At 48.9% G+C, this 19,971-nt stretch overlaps 1 protein-coding gene across 1 annotated transcript; it reads right to left on the reverse strand.

Moving 5' to 3' along the window:
• Positions 1-1,865: 1,865 nt before the first annotated feature.
• Naa40 (N-alpha-acetyltransferase 40, NatD catalytic subunit) lies at positions 1,866-19,271 on the reverse strand. The gene is made up of 8 exons (XM_026414445.2): positions 19,033-19,271; positions 12,125-12,220; positions 10,940-10,992; positions 6,622-6,717; positions 6,377-6,535; positions 6,141-6,224; positions 4,671-4,748; positions 1,866-4,407 (listed from the first exon to the last, which is right to left on the reverse strand). The coding sequence occupies exons 1-8, from the start codon at positions 19,036-19,038 to the stop codon at positions 4,266-4,268; spliced, it is 714 nt and encodes a 237-aa protein (XP_026270230.2). The 5' UTR covers positions 19,039-19,271; the 3' UTR covers positions 1,866-4,265.
• Between the last annotated feature and the right edge of the window lie 700 nt (positions 19,272-19,971).

Raw genomic sequence — 19,971 nt, forward strand, 5'->3', positions numbered from 1 at the left:
AAAAAGGCAAGTGGGGGGCTGGGGATGTGGCTCAGGGGTTAAGTGCACATGGGTTCAATCCCCAGTACCAAAAAAAAAAAAAAAAGGCCTAGCAGCAGAAACCACCTGGGGAAATCTAGTCCCTTTCAAGCCAGCACAGGTTCCACTAACAATTTGCGCCCTTGCTCTCTCTGCCTACCAACAGTGTGGCAGTTCAGCTAGGACTACTTGAGTGAAGAAGCTGGAATTGCAGCTGGAGCAGTTAAGGCTGAGGCCGCAGCTAGGACAGAATGTGCTGGGAGGTGGGCAGGAGGAGGCCTTTGGCCACGCCCTTCCAGCTTTGGCTCTACTGTGCAACAGAGGATGGACACTTAAAGAAAACTGACCTAGGGCTGGGAATGTGGCTCAGGCGGTAGCGCGCTCGCCTGGCATGCGTGCGGCCCAGGTTTGATCCTCAGCACCACATACAAACAAAGATCTTGTGTCCGCCGAGAACTAAAAAATAAATATTAAAATTCTCTCTTTCTAAAAAAAAAAAAAAAGAAAGAAAACTGACCTGGGCAAAGTGGCATGTGTCTGTCTGCAATCCCTGCAACTTGGAGGCTGAGGCATAAGGATTACAAGTTCAAGGCCAGCCTTTGCAATTTAGTGAGACTGGGCAACTTAGGTGAGACCCTGACTCAAAAAAAAAAAAAAAAAAAAAAAAAAAGGAGGGAGGGAGGGAGGAAGGAAGGAAACTTCTGCTTGGGATTGAGACTTCCTTAAAGTAACAAAGAAACTGTGTGGCCAGGGGCAGAATTTTGTCAAGTTATATCATTAGACCAGCAAATCACTCTCCATTCCCAAGGGTCACAATACCTTTCTTTGGACCTCAGAGACTGACACCAGCAGGAACCATCCTCTGGGTGCACCCCCACCGACAGGAAAGAGGTCACAATCTACAAAGCAGGTACCCACTGACAGCCATTAACCCCACTCCTCTTTCCCCAAACACTTCATGTATCAGGGGCTCCATTGGCCTTCCTTTCCACCTAAAATGTGCAAATCACCAAGAAGTAAGGTGAAGCTGGCCCTTGCTTTGTCCACAGGAAGTGCATCTAAGCTCCTGTTAAGGTCTGTAGACAAGTCAAAATAACACCTGGTATTTTGCCAGAGAAATGTTAGAGTTCGTAAACAAGTCTGGATGGTGCCTGGCAATGTATAAATAGCTCTGTTGCCCTACAATAAACTGCTCCTATTCTGCTGTATCAAAGTGCACAAGTTATTCGTCGTCACCCCCCCCCCCCCCCCCCCCCCCCCCCCCCCGTTATTCTGCTGCAGCCGGACCGGCAAGCTCCAGCTCAATGGCCCACTTCCTGTCTCCCCTCCTAGCAAGCCCTAGCCCAGGAACTGGCAGGAGCCCCTCAGGGCAGACAGGCTGATCCTCTCCTGGCTCATAATTTTCTGGCCCTTCAGTCCTGACATTTACCCTTCCTTTAAGCCTTTGTCCCCCAGGAGGACAGGGAAGAGAGGAGGTATCTTTTTAAGAAACCAAGAATATTTTGAGTAACCCAAAAAAGTAAAAGAGAGGAAACAAACACTATCTATTAAATTCCACACATGGACACTGAAACTTATGCTTGGCTGCAAATGTCAAATGTCACAATGCTTGGCTTAGGATTTGCACCAGGATATAGAGTAGACACCCCTCAGTAGGACATCCAGAACTTCTGGGAAGTGACACAAACACATACATTTAGTCTCTGTTCCCACCCCTGGCTGTTTGCCCCAGACACCCAGCCCGCCTTCCCAGGAAGGGGCATGGGGCCAGTCCAGCCACGTGCCTCCCAAGGTTTAGGCCCAGTGCTTGCTGCCCATGGCACCCCAGCATCTGGAAGCCATCCCAGCAGCTGAACAAAGTGTCTTTTATTTGTGACATACAAATACAACCAATGCAAAAAAGAGATCACTTTTCCCTTTGATTCCAGTGATAACAAGTTGCTAAAGAAAAAAAAATATATATCAAAGAAGTTTATCTTCCAAGTTTCCTCTAAAAAAACACAAAGGGTTAAAAAGAACCATACATATCTGACACCAACAAATAACCTGAAATAGAGCAGATACAAAAAAAAAAAAAAACTTAAAATATATCTTAACATGCCCCAAACAAAAAAAAAAAAACAACAAAAAAGGCCTGCTGTTTCTCAAAACCAAGACCCAAGGGAGGTGGAAATTGCCATCTGAGACATGAGGGCCCAACACCCACACCTGCAGTCTCAGCCAGTGCCTAACCTCCTGATGCCGCCTCTGGGACATGGCCTGCAGAGGCTGGGGGAAGCAGGGCATGGCCCTGAGCACCCCATTACCAATGACTGGAAAGAGACAACATAAACTGAGCTCACCTCAAATGGGGTCTATACTGGGGGTTCCTTTTGGTCCCCTTGAGTGGGAGGTATCAGAAATTCATGATCTAAGACAATAAATATTTAGCACTCTGTACTTTGAGACAGGGATCAGACTCTTCCTAAACATGCTCTTGTTGTTTTGTGATTCTTAGGAGTTTGCCAACCCCTACCCCAAAAGTTCAACTCTCACTGGGGTAAAACCCCGGGGAGCCAGCAGGCAAAGCGACCGTGGCCTTATCCAGTGTAAAGCTGCAAGGCTCTCTCCCAAGAGTGCCAGGCCCACTACTGGTGGGGTTGAGAGCAGCACCAGGCACTCAGCAGAGGCCAGGATGGGAAGCGAGGCCTCATGAGCACAGGCTGCTATGCAGGCAGGACTCTGGGTGAGAAGCAAGGACCACTCTAATGAGATCTGCCAGGGCAGACCACCTGAGTAAGGGCAGAGGGTGGAGTGAGCAGACTCCAGCAGCAGAGGGGCTGACAGACCCCCTAGGAGACAACTGCACAAAGGCTAGAACCTTACGACATTCCCTGAAGCAAAGCTTGGGACGTCAAAAGGGAGGTGTTAGGTGCTTTTTCCTGGATAAAGATTTGGTTTTTCTTCTGGAAGAGGAACAAGGCCTAGAGATCAGGATGAGTGTAAGTTCAGAGCCCACATCCTCTACACCTCTAAGAGGAAGGCCTTCTCCTCCCACTGCTCCAACCTGCTGACACAGGATGACACCAGAGAGAGAAAAGCAAAGCAGCTGTTTGGGCCACTGAAGGGCATTCCTGCTGCAGCTGAGCTGTGGCCCGGCTTGGCCAGGACAGTGGCACCAGTGCCTCACTGAAACAGTGAGGGGTGAGGCTAGGGGTGCAGGCAGAGGGGCCTGCTGCTGGCTGGGGGCTCTCTGAAGAGGGAGGACAGTGGTGGGAGGGACATCCCACCTTCAGAGAGATATCAGCACCAACAGGTGAGAGGAAAGTATCAACTACACCAGGAACAAGGGATCCTTCTGGGGGAAGACAAGAGGCTCCCTGATGTTACTCCCCCCTTGAGACTAAGAACAGAGGTATCTGGGGTGGAGGCAAGAGGCAGGGGAGAAAGTGTGGAGAGGGCAATGGATAGGAACAGGCAGGGCCTCTGGCTTTCTTCTTGAATTAAAAGCTCAAGTCACCGCCATGAGATCAAGAGGTCAAGCTTAGAATGCAGCAAAGTCTAAGAGCCCAGAGAAGCAGGCATCCCCATGGCAGCCCCCAGGACACCTGGTGCTGGTCCTGTCCGCCCTCCCTGACAGCAATGGAGAGAGGCAGCCTTCCGGTTGGCCGGTCCCTGGACAACTCCACTCTGTGGATCTACAAGCACGTGGCTAGAAAGAGCTTCCCTGTATCTTGGCGTAGAAGGCCTATGCAGTCTCCACGCGAGCGCCATCCATGAGATCGAGGAGTAAGGGAGCCAGGGTCTCTCTGAAGCCTTACTTTGCACTTGGATCATACAAAGTCCAGTCCTCTTTGGGTCCCAGCAGACCCCAGACCAGGACTCTTAAAACTTTCACAAGAGTGGATAAAACATTCCATTTGTCCAGGGAAGGGGAAGGTCCATCAGGAATCCAACTGTGGGGAAGTAGGGGAACCTTCTGAGTGGAGTGAGGAGGCAGCCACAAGAGAGGAGCTTCCCGCCGGCCCGCAGTGGTCTTCCTGTAGCATCCTCTCCCTCCATTCCCTCCTGGCACTCTGCTCTTCCAAGAGAGAGGAGAAGGGGCAGTGTGGACCACTCCTCCCCAGGGTTCTGTGCTCTCAGGGTGCCACCTGGTACATACAGGGTTGAGGAAACCACAGCTCTGAGGGCACCTGGCAAGTGACGTGAGACCAGGGGAGAAGACAGGCCTTAGGAGAGCAGGTTCTGACATAAGTGGCTCTGGGAGTTCAGTGACAGCAGCCGCCACAGTGCCCACCTGCGTGGGAGTGCTGGCTGTCCCCAAACTTGGTTCTCCGGCTCAGGATCTCATAGGAGCAGTCTTCCCCACAGCAGCCAGACATGCTGGGAGAAGAGTCATCAATTTCAAATCTGCAAGGTAGACAGGAGAAAGAGTTGACTGCAGGCAGCTGAATGCCTTCCTCCCTAGCCTGAGAACTTTCCAACAGTGCCAATGATGAGACCCCTGGAACCAACGTGCAAGGGACCAAGTCAAAGGACACTGACATACTATCTTACCAATGCCAACCTCCCATGCCCCAATGGACTGTGAATGGGGGCTGGAACCAGGAATGCCGCACAGGGACAGTGCCTCTGACCACCCAGAAGGACCACGTCAGGGCCCAGCTCCTTACTGTAGTGCTTCTCGGAAGAACTGGTAGGCACCGTGATTGTGTTTAAATACTGTTAGCATCACCTTCTTCATCTGTGTACTGCAAGAAAGCAGAACAGGAGCTTAAGAAGCTTCTCTCTTTTTCTTTTGGTACTTGGGATTTAAGGCATGGGTGCTTTACCACTGAGCCATATCCCCAGCTGCCCCCCGACCTTTTTTAAATTTTTCTTTTTTTTTTTTTTTTTTTTTTAGAGAGAGTGAGAGAGGAGAGAGAGAGAGAGAGAGAGAGAGAGAGAGAGAGAGAGAGAGAAAGAGAATTTTTAATATTTATTCTTTAGTTCTCGGCAGACACAACATCTTTGTTGGTATGTGGTGCTGAGGATCGAACCCGGGCCGAACGCACGCCAGGCGAGCGCGCTACCGCTGAGCCACATCCCCAGCCCCTTTTTTAAATTTTGAGATAGAGTCTTACCAAGTTACCTAGGGCCTCACTAAGTTGCTGAGGCTGGCTTTGAACTAGCAATCCTCCTGCCTCAGCATCTCCAGTAGATGAGATTACAGGCCTGCGCCACCGTGCCCAGCAGAGCAAGTACTTTTTAGAAAGAGTCAAGGCCATGCCTCCCCTCCCTCATGTCCTTGCTACTTTCCCCTAAATTAACCCAAAAGGAGTCCCCAAGTCTCTTGTCCAGCCTGCAAAGACCCTAGGTACCACAGCACTCAGTGTTTCCCTCCACAGCAGGGTGGTCAGACTGCGCCAGGATCTTCCCCACCCTTTCTCTGTAGCCCCATTACTTAGGCTCAGAACTCAGCACAGATCAGGCCCTGAAAAAATGCTCTCAGGGCTGGGGCTGGGGCTGAGCAGCAAAGCACTTGCCTAGCACAGGTGAGGCACTGGGTTCAATTCTCAGCACCACATATAAATAAATAAATTAAATAAAGGTCCACTGACAACTTAAAGAGATGCTCCCTGCTCTGAACTGAAGGACAAAACTGGAGTCCAGCAAGGCAAGGAGCAGGATACTGAACAGATTCTAGATGCTGTCTCCAGAACATTTCTTATGATTTGTCCTCCAAGGAGACTCAAAGAACAGTGGACTCAGAGGCAGCTCTTTCCAACTGACCCACACAGGACCTCCTAAGAAGGTGGCCCTTTTAAGGTCCTTACTTAGCACCTGGACAGCCATCTTAAGTGACAGCCGCCAATTTAAGAAAAATTCTGCTTTCCCATGGGCATTCCTGAGAAAGGCTCACCACTTCCTCGTACCAATCTCATCCTTAACCACCCACATTAGGACCTGCCCAGCTTTAATCCCTGAGCCTGCCCCATAAAAGTCCTGAACCCCAAGCCTGTTTCGCCTCTCTCCGTCTATGGAGAGATGGCCTTTATTTGTCAGCTCTGACAAATAAACTCTTGTGTGGATCTCTGCCTGGTCTCCATCTTTCACTTCTCACTCACCGTCTCCAGGTTCCTCGCTTTCTTTTCAGCCCTTACCTGTTGGCCATAAGCTGCAGGATCTGTATGAGGAACTTCCCCAGGCCTTTCCGCCGCACTTTGCTCTCCAACTGCACTTCATAGCTGGAATAAGGAAGCAGAGGGTGAGTGCAGGTTGCTGCATGAAGGGGCTGCAAGGCCCATCAGAGGAGCCTGCAGCCCCTGCAGCCCAGACCCAAAGGCTTTTGCCACGTGGTCTCCTCCCCTTGGCTGCGCCCCTAGGCCCTGGCTCCTACCAGTACAGGACTTCATCCCCGCACTCCACGTCAAATCGGAAGTGAGAAAAGGCAACAGGCACAGAACTGTTCTCCCAAGCAATGAGATACCACGCTCGGTCGTCAGTCATTTCCTCCCGTTTCTCTCGGTCTTTCCAGCCCCACTCGCTCTGCTCATACCTGAGGAATTCAGGAGCAGTCAGGACAGGAAGGCTTGGGGAAAAGCCAGCTGGGAACAAGGCTCCCCTCTGGTCAGCCCTGCTTACATGGTTTGCATATTCGTTTTGGTCAGGTCAAACGCCCAGTCCACGGTGGCTGGCTCCAGTCCAGACACCCGCTTACATTCAATGGAGACATTCAACCTGAGAAGAGGACAGGGAGGTGTGAGAGCTGGTCCGAGTCTGTGCTCCTGCCAGGGCACTGCATTCCACCCTGCAACTCCGACAGAGAGGTGCGCCTGATCTCAGTTACCATTTTGGGTTGGATATGTGGTGTCCCCCAAAAGCTCAGGTGCAAGAATGTTCAGGAGTGACATGACAGGGTTGTGAGTTGTAATCTAATCTGTGGTAACCCCCCACTATGGATCAACTGGGTGGTAACTGGAGCAGGTATGAATTGGCTGGAAAAGGGAGGTCACTGGGCTTCTGTTCTGTCCCTGGTGAGCAGAGCTCTCTGCTTCCTGATCACCTTGTCCGGAGCTGCTGTCCTCCTCTAGCCCTTCAGCCATGATGCGTTGCCTCACCTCAGCCCAGGGCAGTGGAGTCAGCCCTCTGTGAACTGAGACCTCTGAAATCATGAGCCCCAAATAAGCTTCTCCACACTGTTCTTGTCAGGTCTTTTGGTCAGAGAGACAGAAAAAAGCCGACTAAAACACTCTCCCAAGAGAAACCAAGATGACTCCAGACATGACTGAAGACAGTGCCTGGGCCGAAAACTAAGCCTTTTGGGTCGAGATCAACAACTGTCATTGCCACACCTGCCACCTAACCACAGGGCCCTTCTCCTGCCTCCCCTGCCGGGTCCTTGTCAGACTCAGTACTCTGTCAACCTCTTGTTCCTCTCTGCTACCTCTACTGCTCTTTTCCTACCCACTGGGCCTCTTGTTTTTGTTATAAACACTGGTGTCTATTTGTCCCTTAGCTCCTGTGCTTGAATTCTGCACTGACTATCGCTGGGCTCCCACAGGCTCTCTTCCTTCTCATCTATACCAATCTGGCCTTCAAAACCAATTGGGTGACCCTGGGTCCTTCAAGGCAACTACAGCTCAATACCCCTCAAGAAGCCCCACCTGCCTCTTCATCTGAGGACTCAGGGGGTATTCTCAGTTGATTAAAGAGGGTAGTACAGGGTGTAATCCACCATTGTTTTCCTAAACTAACAAATTCTATAAGTATTAAGGTATTTGTTTCTTTCCTTTTTTTAGTCCTGGGGATTGAACCCAGGGATACTTTACCTCTGAGCTATATCACCAACCCTTTCTATTTTACTTTGAGACAAGGTCTCACCCAAATTGCTGAGGCTGGCCTCAAACTTGTAATACTCCTGCCTCAGCCTCCAGAGTTGCTGGGATTACAGGCATGTGCCACCATGCCTGGCAGGTATGTTTCTAAAGGAAATTTAAGTAAAATAAAGTTAAACTCCCCAGTAAATCTATGAAATGACATTCTTTTTTTTTTTTTTTTTTTTTAAAGAGAGAGTGAGAGAGGGGAGAGAGAGAGAGATTTTTAATATTTATTTTTTAGTTCTCGGCAGACACAACATCTTTGTTGGTATGTGGTGCTGAGGATCGAACCCGGGCCGCACGCACGCTAGGCGAGCGCGCTACCGCTTGAGCCACATCCCCAGCCCTGAAATGACATTCTGTAAGTAACGACATTCTGGACAGCTACTTTTCCTTTCTTTCTTTATAGTGAAAAACTTACTTTGGAGTCAGGAGGCAGTAATGACACCTATCACATTGCTAGGACCTCCCCCAGCCACCTCCACCTTCATCCAGATCTGTAGCCTCTAAAGCTCCCAAGTGGTACATTTCCACCTCTGAGAGGCAAAGAAGCACCCATTGTGAATGGACTGGAATCAGCAATATGTAAGCCTTTAAGGAGCAACACGTCCGAATCTTTCAGGGGCCTCTCATGCCAACTCCAGGGGATGCTCCCACTGGAATTCACCACATGTCAGCTGACTGGCATTGCCCATGTGCTTAGACTAGTAAACACAGAACCTCCTACCCCTTCTTAAGTACCAATCACACAGCAGTAAGAATTGCCCCAATACAGCACTACTTCTGTTTTAGCCATAAAAGGTCCAAAGACCAGTCTGCAGAATTCCTCCACTAAATCTGTATTCAGTAAGTTTGTGAAAGTAGGAGCTTGGCCACAAGAATCACACAAAATTCCAGGAATTGGAGGAACCCAGAGTCACCTGGTAAGTGCTTCCAAGTTATTCCCTGTTTCTGGAAGTCAGTGAGAACACACAGATATGGAAACACTAAAGGATACCTCAGGAAGAGATCTCTAAACCATGTCAAAGGACTTCCCAGAAGCTGAAAGACAGTGCCTTCAGGAAGAGTAACACGTTTGCTCACAGACAGGAATACATCAGAATAAAGGAATACTATGGTGCCTTGATACTGTGAAACACAGCCACGAAAAGCAAACAACACTGCCAGCTTCATAATTTACAAATCTGTGTCTCTCTTGTTCATTAAAATACTCGTATCTGCTGCTACTTCTTGTACTGAATAGATTGTCCCTCCTCCTTAAAACAACCCTGAAGGTTGGCATCATCATCATCCTAACTGACAAGTAAGAAAATGAGGCTTAAGGGCTGGGGAGGTGGCTCAAGCGGTAGCGCGCTCGCCTGGCATGCGTGCGACCCGGGTTCGATCCTCAGCACCACATACCAACAAGGATGTTGTGTCCGCCGAGAACTAAAAAATAAATAAAATTCTCTCTCTCTCACTCTCTCTTAAAAAAAAAAAAAAAAGAAAAAAAAGAAAATGAGGCTTAAGAATTACAATTGTGGGCTGAGGTTGTGGCTCAGTAGTAGAGAGCTCACTTTGCACATGCAAGACCCTGGGTTTGATCCACAGCACTACATAAAAATAAATAAGTGAAATAAAGGTATTGTGTCCAACTACAACTAAAAAAATAAAAACTTAAAAAAAAAAAAAAAGTACAACTGAGGGGCTGTGGCTGTGGCTCAGCGGTAGAGAACTCACCTAGCATGTACAAGGCCAATTCTCAGCACCACATAAAAATAAAGAGATAAAATTTAAAAAAAGAAGAACAACAACAACAACAACAAATGAATTACCCAAGTAGGTTAATAAGAGGCTCTGCTATGATTCAACCCATAATCCCGGGAAGCCACAAACCCTGTTTCCTCAAGCCAAGATATTCCATTTCAGAAATTTAACTCAGCAACACCATCTCAGGTAAAACAGATTATGCTTCCTATTTTCTAAAACCAAAGGACCTAAAACAAGAGAGGGCCTTTAATCCAGATCATACAGCAAATCAAATCAGGAGTCACAACAATTAATACTTATCTAACTTTCAGTGTGCCCCAGGAAGTAATCCACCTGACAACACCCTGAAGAAAGCTCTATTATCAGGTCACTTTCTGATTAGAAAATTAGGGGACAGGGGTTGGGGTTGTGGCTCAGTGGGAGAGCACTTGCCTAGCATGTGTGAGGAACTGGGTTCGATCCTCAGCACCACACAAAAATAAATATATAAAATAAAGATGCTGCGACCAACTAAAATAAATAAATGAATGAATGAATGAATGTCTGGAAAAGGAAGGAAGGAAGGAAGGAAGGAAGGAAGGAAGGAAGGAAGGAAGGAAGGAAGGAAGAAAGGAAAGAAAGGCATTGTGTCTATCTACAAATGAAAAAAAAATTAAAAGAAAATTAGAACACAGAAAAGGTAAATAACTTGTTCAGGGTCACACAGCCACTACAATTATACTATATACTCAGGAAAAATACACTGGACTGGGAATGAAAAGTCCCTTTGGCTGTGAGGGGAAACTCCAGAAACTCAGAACCTCATTCAACTTCTCTATGCCTCAGTGTCCCATGATGTTCCCATAAAATGAGAATGTCAGCCTGGACAATTTTCCAAGTTTATTTCAGCTTTTATTATTCTTCTTACAGAGAGAAGAGTTAAGTCCTAAAGGGACATCAATCTGAGATTAAGTGTAAAATCTTTGTCCATTTACCAATTCCGTGTCACCCTAATGGGGGACTTCACAGCAACAGAAGGCATTAACCAATTTCTGCTTTTCCCTTTTCTTTTTTCTCAGTACTAGCAACTGAACCCAGGGCACTCTACCACTGGGCTACATCCCCAGCCTTTTTTATTTTTTGCTTTTGAGACAGGGTCTCAGTAGGTTGCTAACACTGGCCTTGAATTTTCAATCCTCCTGCCTGAGCCAGCCCACTGAGATTACTGAGATTACAGGTAAGCACCACTGCGGCCCGGCAATTTCAAATCTAGATCTGAGAAAGCCTACTCTAGAGAAGTGAATTCCTGAAGACAATCAAGGAGACAACTTCTGAGAATGCTAAATATAACTCACCCATTCCGGTCATATTTCTTGAACACCGGGAAAGCCTCCAGAGGGTCTCCAAGCTGTGGAGGGAAAGGAGAGGAGTAGCACAGACAGGTGGGTGGAAGTGCTGGCCCTGCCCCCAAATCCTGAGAGTAGAATGCCACAGGGACTCCTGAGGGGAGGAGAGCTCCTGGCCCCAGAAGCAGCCTTCCCAGGGCCCTCCATCTGCCTAAATTCTGAAATTACATGGAGGAGGGAAACTTTGGTCAAGAGGCACAGGAGTTAAATTTAGCTTCACCTGACAGGGTAAGAACAGACTTCACTGGCCTATGGGGCAGAATACTGCTCAAAGTACAGCTTACACAGAGGCCACAGGATTTACTCACAGTATAGCTAACACAGAGGCCACAGGATTTGCTCCTATCTTCACCTACTCAAATCTCCAAATTGAAAAATCAGTCCAAAGCTGTGTTCTTGTAGATGTGCAATTTTGATTATGAGAGAACTACAAGAATAATAAAAAGGAGCTGGGTACAGTGGCACAAGCCTGTAATTCCAGTTACACAGGAGGATGGCAAGTTCAAGGCCATCCTGGGCAACTTAGCATGACCTGCTTCAAAATAAAAAATAAAAAGGGCTGGGGATGTAGCTCAGTGGCAGAGCATCATTGGATTCAATCTGAAGTACTGCAAAATAAAAACAAATAAATAAAAATAAAAGAATAACAAAAGGTGAGATATGGGCTGGGGCAGAAGGATGGTCAGAATTTCTCAGGTTCAGTTTGGAGGCTGTGGCCACCAGGTTGCTCCCAGTCAGCCCATCTGGTGCTGATTCACAGACACTCCTCCTATGATTGGGGCCCCTAGAGGATTAGGCTGCTGCATCCCCTTGGCCCAGCCTGAACAGTCAATGAATGTCTGCAGGAATGAATGAGAAAATTCATACCATGTTTCACTAAGGAGGAATTCTCCCCAAAATGCAAACTCTTAACAAAAATTTCTCAAGGCTCTCTACTATCAGTAAGAGAAGCTGCCACTGCCACTGGGATCCACGTCTCCCTGTACAACTGGGCCAACTGCTGGTCTCCCTCAGCAGATAGGAGGCAGAGGACGCGTGGGCAGTGTCACGATTCTGCCACACGGTGGCACCAAAAGAAGTCAAATTAAAAAGCAAGCTGAAGTTCCAAAAGGCAGAAGTGAAAAGAAGAGTCACCCTGTTGGCGGCATCCACTTTGGCACAGACAGCATCCATGGCTGCACGCTCCTCCAGCCGCTTCTGCTTCTTCTCCTTTGCTTTGCTTGACTTTCTCTGCAACAGGGAAAAGCCACACTGGTTGGAGGAGCTGAGGCCTAGCAAAGAAGAGACTTGACTTTCCCTTTGAGAAATCAAAGGGTCCCTGCGACCACAGGCCTGGCCCAGCAGCAGGAAGCCTCCCACCCAGAAGGCCAAACACTTGGTGTGTGACTTAAACAGGGAACACTGTTTCCTTGTCATGAGCCCTAAGCGGTGTCACTAGACTTCCTTTCAAGAAGAATACTGACCCCAATCACTGTGAGGACCCTGCAGCAGAGCAGGCCCCCAGCAGTGATGAATATCCACTCATGAGCTCCCTCGTGAGGAGGAAATACCCAATTTCAGGCCCATTCGGGGCAGCTTTCAGGGAGATGGCATCTGAGGTAGCCACTAACAGCTGTTTCTAAGTGCAAGTTTATGCAAAGACTTTTGGGTATCTTCTGGCCACAAGAGAAAAAGGTATGATTGGGGGTAGTCCTGTGGGAGCTAGGTCACCTTTCAGAGCAAGGACCAGGGAACTGTGAATACAGAGCCATTCCCAGCAGCGCTTTTCAGTGTTAGGCATACTGTGCACTTAGCTATAAGGGCAGAGTGAAGGGCCCCAAGGGGTTCGCCTCAGGCCAAAGGCGATGCTGCCAGTCAGCAGGACCAAGTAGTGGGTACACAGGCGGCAGGGGAGGGGAAAAGGGAGGCTCCCTGAGCAGAGGGGCAAACAGCAAGCTGCCCACAGCTATAGATCCTGTTCTGAGGCTAACATGAGGTTCTCTCTTCCTCTGGTGAAAAGCCAGGCTCAGGATTCTGACACAGCTCCTGCAAAGCCTCCTGTCCCTCTAGGTCCTAGGAGGACATGGCCCTTCTCTGAAGCCCCTTCCCTGGTCTGAGAGAAAGGTTCCTAATACCTCCATGATGGTATTAACATCAAAATGGTTATATGACAGGTGCTCAAAAAATGATGGTTCTCATTCTCACAAGGACCAGACAGCACAGCAGAGGAACTGACCCACCCAGTCCAAGTACCCCAAAGGCCTGGACAAGCTGGTTCTGCTCTTACCAACAGCATGGCCTCTCCAACACCAGCCTTCCTTTCCCAGAGCTCACTGGAGAAAGGTTTTGACAACCCACAATTACAGTCCAGCCCTGAAAAACTGGCCCCAGGAAAGGACACACAGCGATTAACATGCGCTTGAGTTAAAGAACCAGCTGCTAGGAAAAGTTTCTCAGGATAAATTCTGCCCCAGCAAATTTCTAAGAAATGACACCGCTTAACTCCTACTTCAAACAACAAGAAGAAGAGCCCAGACATCAGGAATTCACAGGGATTGATCTTAGAAGCACAAACCCCACCAGAGCCAGCTAGTAACTGTCTGGCTAAGCACTTTTTGCAAATGGCAATCTAGATCCCATTTTTCAGCTTCCTAGAGGAAAGGACAAACAGAAAATAGCCTGTCCTCAAGAGGCTGCAATCCAGATGCAGACCTACTCTCTCTCTACCTTGGGTAAGTTTTACAACATCCATATTTTTCTCTGTGAATTTAGGTTGTAAGACAACATTCAGACATTCACAGATTGCAAAGTACTTGCAAAAACATTATGTCACTCAGTTGCAGAGTGCTTGCTAAGCATGCCCAAGGCCCCAGGTTCAATCACTAATACCTTAAAACAAACAAACAAAAACTCAGTATGCAATTCAAATCCCAGAGCAGAAACCATCACCTCCCTTTACACATTAGGAAACTGAGGCTGAAGGCCAGGAGTGGTGGCAAATACCTATAATCCCAGCAAGTTGGATGGCTGAGACAAGAGGATCAAAAGTCCGATGCTAGTCTTTGCAACTTAGTGAGACCATGTCTCAAAATAAAAAGGGCTCAATGGTAGGCACCCCTGGGTTCAATCCCCAGTACTGCAAAATAATGATGATGATGATGATGATGATGATGATGATGATGATGATGATGATAATGGAAACTGATGCTCAAAGAGATGAAATGACTCTCCTGGACAGTAAGTGCCTAAAGGGAGATCCAACCCCAAGAGTGAGGCCATAGATCCAGGGTTTGTTTCACCAGCCCCACTGTCTCCCAGTAGGATAGCCTATGTCTAATGTGATAGGACTCCACTCAGTCATTAAACAAAGATCTTCTCACATCCTGCCAAGACCAGGGGCCTCAGAAGCACTCAGCAGCCCGTTCCTCATTGCCCGTGCACCTGGCAACAGCTTGCCAACAGAGCACACCTAGGCCCTGCCCTCCACACTGAAGCAGATGGAGAGAAAGCCCAGTCAGAGGGTCTCTGGGGCTGCACAATGGGGCAGAATAACATAAGCTTTAGCATCAACCAGATCAGGCCAATGGCCGTCCTGCCACCCACAACATGACTTGTGAAAGCAACTTATCTCCAGCAAGACAGGAATGTAAAGCTGGCCTCATAGAGGAGATGCAGGAAGGTCAGACACCAGCACACCTTCACAACAGAGGCAAGCTCCCTTCCTCTACCCCTAACACAATGTAGAGCAAAAGATGAAAGGTGCTGGTAGGCAAATGTGACTCCCAGGACCCAGAAAGCATTGAAACTTGGGTTCCCACCGCAGCATCTCATTTCTAAGCAAAAGAAGTAATTCCTAAGCACAAGCAGTAGGAGGGCCACCAGGCCTCCAGGTGATTTACTGGCTCATTCACACTCAGGAACTGGAAAGCCAGACAATCCTCAGAGTGAGGCAGGGTGCTGCTGTGGCCTGAGATAATGGAGTATGCCTTAAGCATTTTGCAGCCTGAAGAACACAGGGCAGAGGTGGGAGGCAGGCTGGAGCAGGCTGAGCCAGGCAGACGGCTCTCCCTCAGACCCAGCAAGCAAACACCAGGAAGAGTGGTCTCCTACTGTTCCAATTAGCTTTGCCCCTGCCTTGTGGAGGTAAGGCTGTCCTGCAGGGACATAGGAAAACTCTCCTAATTAAAATGGGAAATAAGTAAGTGAACAGTAAAGCTCATTGTGGCTAAGTGTCTCTCCCAAGGGAACTTTATATAATAAAAGAGTGTAGGCTTTTGAGTCAAGAGACCTGGATTTGATTCTCAGCTCTTTCACTTAATAGCTGTATGACTGTAGGCAATGTAAAACCTTTTCAGCAAGTTACTCTGTTTCTCTGAACCTCAGTTTCTTAATCCATAAAATGGGGCTAACAATGCCTACACTATTGGCCAAGAGGCTGCTGTGAGGACAAAATGGTATAACACACTGCATATAAAAATCCTTCATACTGTGAAAACAACCAGAGATATGAAAAATTGTGCTCTATATGTGTAATATGAATTGTAATGCATTCTGCTGTCACATATAACAAATAAAATAAATAAAAGCAGAGAGACTCCACTTGCCAGAAACAAACATACCCAAAGGCAAGACCCCAATGCCCACCTCCTCCAGCCACACCTTACTCGCCTTCAGTTTCCACTCAATCCCATCAGGGGATTAATTTACTGATTGCATTAAGGATTTCACCCAATCAAAAAATCCTTCATAGTAACATCTTTTGTTAGTTACAAGGACCCACTAATGTTAGCCACTGCCAGTGCTTTCATAAATATCATCTGTTTTGGGGCTGGGGTCATAGCTCAGTTGATAGAGTGCTTGCCTCACAAGTACAAGGCCCTGGGTTCAATCCCCAGCACACAAAAATAAATAAATAAATATCATCTGTTTTAATAGGCTGTAGTAGTTCACACCAGCAAACCAGTGATTCAGGAGGTTGAGGCAGGAGGATCGCAATTTCAAAGCCAGCCTCAGCAACTTAGTAAGGCCCTAAGCAATTTATCGAGGTCTTAAGAAACTTAGCAAGACTCTATCTTAAATAAAAAATAAAAACAGGCTGGGGATGTGGCTCAGTGGTTTCAAGCACTGCTGGGTTTAATCTCCAGTACAAAAATAAAAGAAAAAATAAATCTGAAACAGAGAGGCGGAGAAAGGGTCACAGAGCCAGTAAGCAGAGTTCTCAGCAGTCTTCCTACACCTTCCCCCTGGACTGCACTCCATGAGCCAGATCTAGATCAGCTTTATTTGCCATTGTATACTAGGTGCTCAGCCAACAGTAAGTACTTAGTTCCTATCTGTTGGATGAATTATCTAAGACTCAAATCTAGGTTTGAACCACAAAGACCATGCTCCTCCCACTGTATCACATATGATACTTGTTAAAAAGTGCTATATAAGCTGGAGCAGGGGCACATTCTTGTAATCCCAGAGACTTAGCTAAAGCAGGAAGATCCCAAGTTCAGGACCAGTCTCAGCAACTTAAGCAAGACTGTCTCAAAATAAAAAAACAAAAAGAACTGGGGAGCCGGCATGGCAGTGCACGCCTGTAATCTCAGAGATTCAGGACGCTGAAGCAGAAGGATCAGAAAGTTCCAGGCCAGTCTTAGCAACTTAGTGAGACCCTAACTCAAAATAAAAAAGAGGTAGGGAGCTGGGCTTGGTGGCGTACACCTGTAATCCCAGAGGCTTGGAAGGCTGAGGCAGGAGGATTGCAAGTTGAAACAGCCTCAGCAACTTAGCGAGGTCCTATCTCAACACTACTCTCTCTCAACCTGAGGTCAGAAAAAACAGGGCCCTCTACCCAAGCGTGACCACTAGGAATAATGAAGTCCTGTCATCAGGTGACAGAAAGTCCCAATTAAAGTAGAATAAGGATAATTGAGAGGGTTCCAGCTCTGCAGCTTTGATTCAAGTAGGATAACTCAAATCTCTCTGTTGCTGTAAGGTGGTGATAGATGTCATTATTTTTTGCTATTGGGGAATGACCCCAGGGGTGCTCTACCACGGAACTATACCCCCAGTCCTTTCAGTTTTTACTTTGAGACAGGGTCTTGCTATATTGCTCAGTCTGGCTTGGAACATGCTATCCTCCTGCCTCAGCCTCCCAAGCTGCTAGGATTACAGGAATGGGCCACCACAACTAGCTTCTTGCTGAGTTTTAAGCCAGAAGAGACTTTTCAGGGGCTGTTCTAAGAAACATGTTTATAAAGTATGAGTAATAAGACTGGGGCCTAAAGGAAGCAAGGTTTGCAGTATCTCTAAAGCCTAATATTTCAGCTCAACCAATGAAGAAGTGTTAAACCAGAATGGCACCTTATCCTTGTTTTTGGCTCAATATTTAATGACTCACTCTGGGTAGACATAAGTGATACTAGAGACACAGGTTTCCTTTAGTTCCAACAGCTGGGGTCTGGGATCTTTATAGGTTAAAGTCTCCAGACTTGATTTTCTAGATATAAAATATACAAGGACCCACTAGTGTCAGACACTAGTATACTAGTGTCAGACTAGTACTCCAAATTTCTCATCAAAATATGACAAATGTTTGTTGGGGAGGGTTGGTGCTGGAGATTGAATGCAAGGCCTTGCACATGCTAAGCGCATGTTCTACCACTGAGCTACATCCTCAGACCCTAAAAGATTTTTTGTTTTGTTTTGCAGTACTGGGAATGAACCCAGGCCCCCAGGGATCCTGGGCAAGGGCTATACCACTGAAGGACACCCTCAGCCCTGGAAAATCTGTTTTGACATGGACAAGACAATTATTTTTGTATAAAAAGTTATCTGTTCAGTCAATAAATATTTGAGTAAGAGAAAAAAATCTAGGTTAATAACAGTAGGGACAAATCCAGTGTGTTAAAAATAGCACCAACTTATTTTAGCCCACTCAAGTAAAGGCTGAGAATACAGGCAAAAATAACAACCACTATTTTTGAGGTACCTACTTGGTTATTTACTTCCTTTAACTCCTTTTATCTTCACTAGGACTCTAAGGGGGAGGTATCATCACCCCCAATACATAGGTGAGGAAATTCAAATCCAAAAAGGCCATGTCACTGGCACAATGTCACACTACTAGCCAACGAAGATGGCTAGTAGGGGCACTGAGGCATCTCTGGTTCCAAGTCAGGGTTCCCTTAAGGTGGTGGAAATTCCATGTAAATACCAATAATAGAGGGAACCAGTTATCGTTTTAGGAGAGTGACTGGTACTTCTCAAATTGGGCTTTAGGTGAGCTCAGAAACATGGAATTACTTCTACCCAACCCTATATCTCTATATGCCAGGAAAGGGCACTGAAATATTAGCACCTCCCTGCTATCAGCACAGAACAGGTAGTCAATGGTCATCACCAGCGGTCCCCCATCTTCCCAGCTCACATGCCCACCTTCCCCCATGAAAAGCCACCTGCAGCGCTAAGACGACTGGCCACCGGGCAGGTGGGCCTGCGTGGGACGGGAAGACGAGGTTTCACCAGGGCAGGAGGAGCACTGTGGAGAGCTTTCAACAGCGCAGCAACGGGCTACACTGAGACTCGAGGAGCGGGAGCCACTGAGGTGGGGTCTGCAGCCCCAGGCACTGCCTGGGTGACCTTGGCCGGGACGCCCTCTTTCCTCCTGGCCTCAGTTTCCTCCCAGCCAGGATTGGCGTCCGAATTGGGCAGCCGCTTCGCCAGTGACAGCCGGGTGATGCGGGACCCCGGGGAGCAGGGGGCTACACCGCGGGGACCCGCAGGTGGGGAGGCCGGTAACGGGTCTCCCAGGCTGGAAGGGGCGGGCATGAAACGAGGGGCAGGGGGCACCGAGGGGGAGGGGCCGGAAAGGGGGGCTCTCGGGGATTCCTGGGCTAGGCCGAACTTGGGGACCCTCAGAATGGGGGAGTCGGGTCATGTGGGGGCTGAGGGTCACGTGAGGCCTGAGGGGGCCCGGGTCACGTGAGGAGATTCAAGAAACAATGGGGGCGAAGGGGGCGAGGGTTACGAGGGGCGTCCCTGGACCTCCTGAGCCCTCTCCCTGTCCAACTCACCCCCATGGCGGTGGCAGTGGCGGCGACCCTCGGCTCCTCCTTCACACACTTGCAGGCAGGGAGGCGGCAACGGCTGCTGCGGCAGCGGCGGCGGCGACACCAGAGCGGCGGGTCTTGCACTGCGCATGCGCCCCGAGAGCTCCCCCGCGCTCCCTGGCGGGCACCGCGCCGGCGCAGAACGGGAGATGGCGAGCGGGGAGAGCGCGCAGGTGGAGCGCCCGCCAGGCCGGCCGAGGGTCTCGGACCAGCAGGGCGGGCGGCGCAGAGGAGCGTCGCGCTGGGAATGACGTTTCCGTCGGGCCCCGCCTCCCCGCCAGGCTGTGTCTGTAGCTATGGCAACGGCCGCGCGGGGCCTGGCGGAGCGCCCTACCCAGAAGCGCCGCGCAGCTGGGCTGCGAGGTGGGTGGCAGCGCCGCCCTGAGCTCCGTGCCTCCACCGCCCTGCGCCAAGCAGCCGCTTCTACCGGCCAATCGCGTCCCGACCTCTGAAATACCGGCTCATCCAGAGCCTCTCAGGCACCGCGGAAGACTTTGGAAGCTTTCCCACCTTCCAGAGCTTGGCTCTAGGAATTCCTTTTCTAGCCCGAGTCCTGTTATTCATTCACCCACCGTCTAATCATTCACTCGCCCTCCATTCATTCGCTCGCGCCGAGTCCAGGGGCCCAGCGAGAAGCCGGAGAAGCCCTCGCCGCCCGAGCTTCGCTGTTTACAGGGAAACGGGACCTAACGACTGCTTGAGCTGTTTTAACGCCGCCGCTAAAATGAGACCTCAGGTGTCCTGGGTAGTATTAATTTCAATCTGTCCCCACAGCCGGGAGGGTGGACCCCCATGATCTGCATGGGAGTCACCTGGGGAGTGTGTGCTGCTTGCAAACCCCTGGTACTACCCCCAGAATCCCCGAGGCATCCAGAGTCCGAAGTGCTCCCCCGGTAGAGGTGT

The sequence above is a fragment of the Urocitellus parryii genome, chromosome 4, assembly GCF_045843805.1.
Source record: "Urocitellus parryii isolate mUroPar1 chromosome 4, mUroPar1.hap1, whole genome shotgun sequence".
In the NCBI taxonomy this organism is placed as follows: Eukaryota; Metazoa; Chordata; class Mammalia; order Rodentia; family Sciuridae; genus Urocitellus; species Urocitellus parryii.

Excerpts from the sequence above, each read along its gene's own strand:
- Naa40 (XM_026414445.2), bottom strand. Across the intron at positions 10,993-12,124 it reads AAGTGGATGCCGCCAACAGG|CTTGGAGACCCTCTGGAGGC; the intron begins GTGACTCTTCTT and ends TTCCCTCCACAG. Across the intron at positions 4,749-6,140 it reads CTGCAGCTTATGGCCAACAG|TACACAGATGAAGAAGGTGA; the intron begins GTAAGGGCTGAA and ends GCTTTCTTGCAG.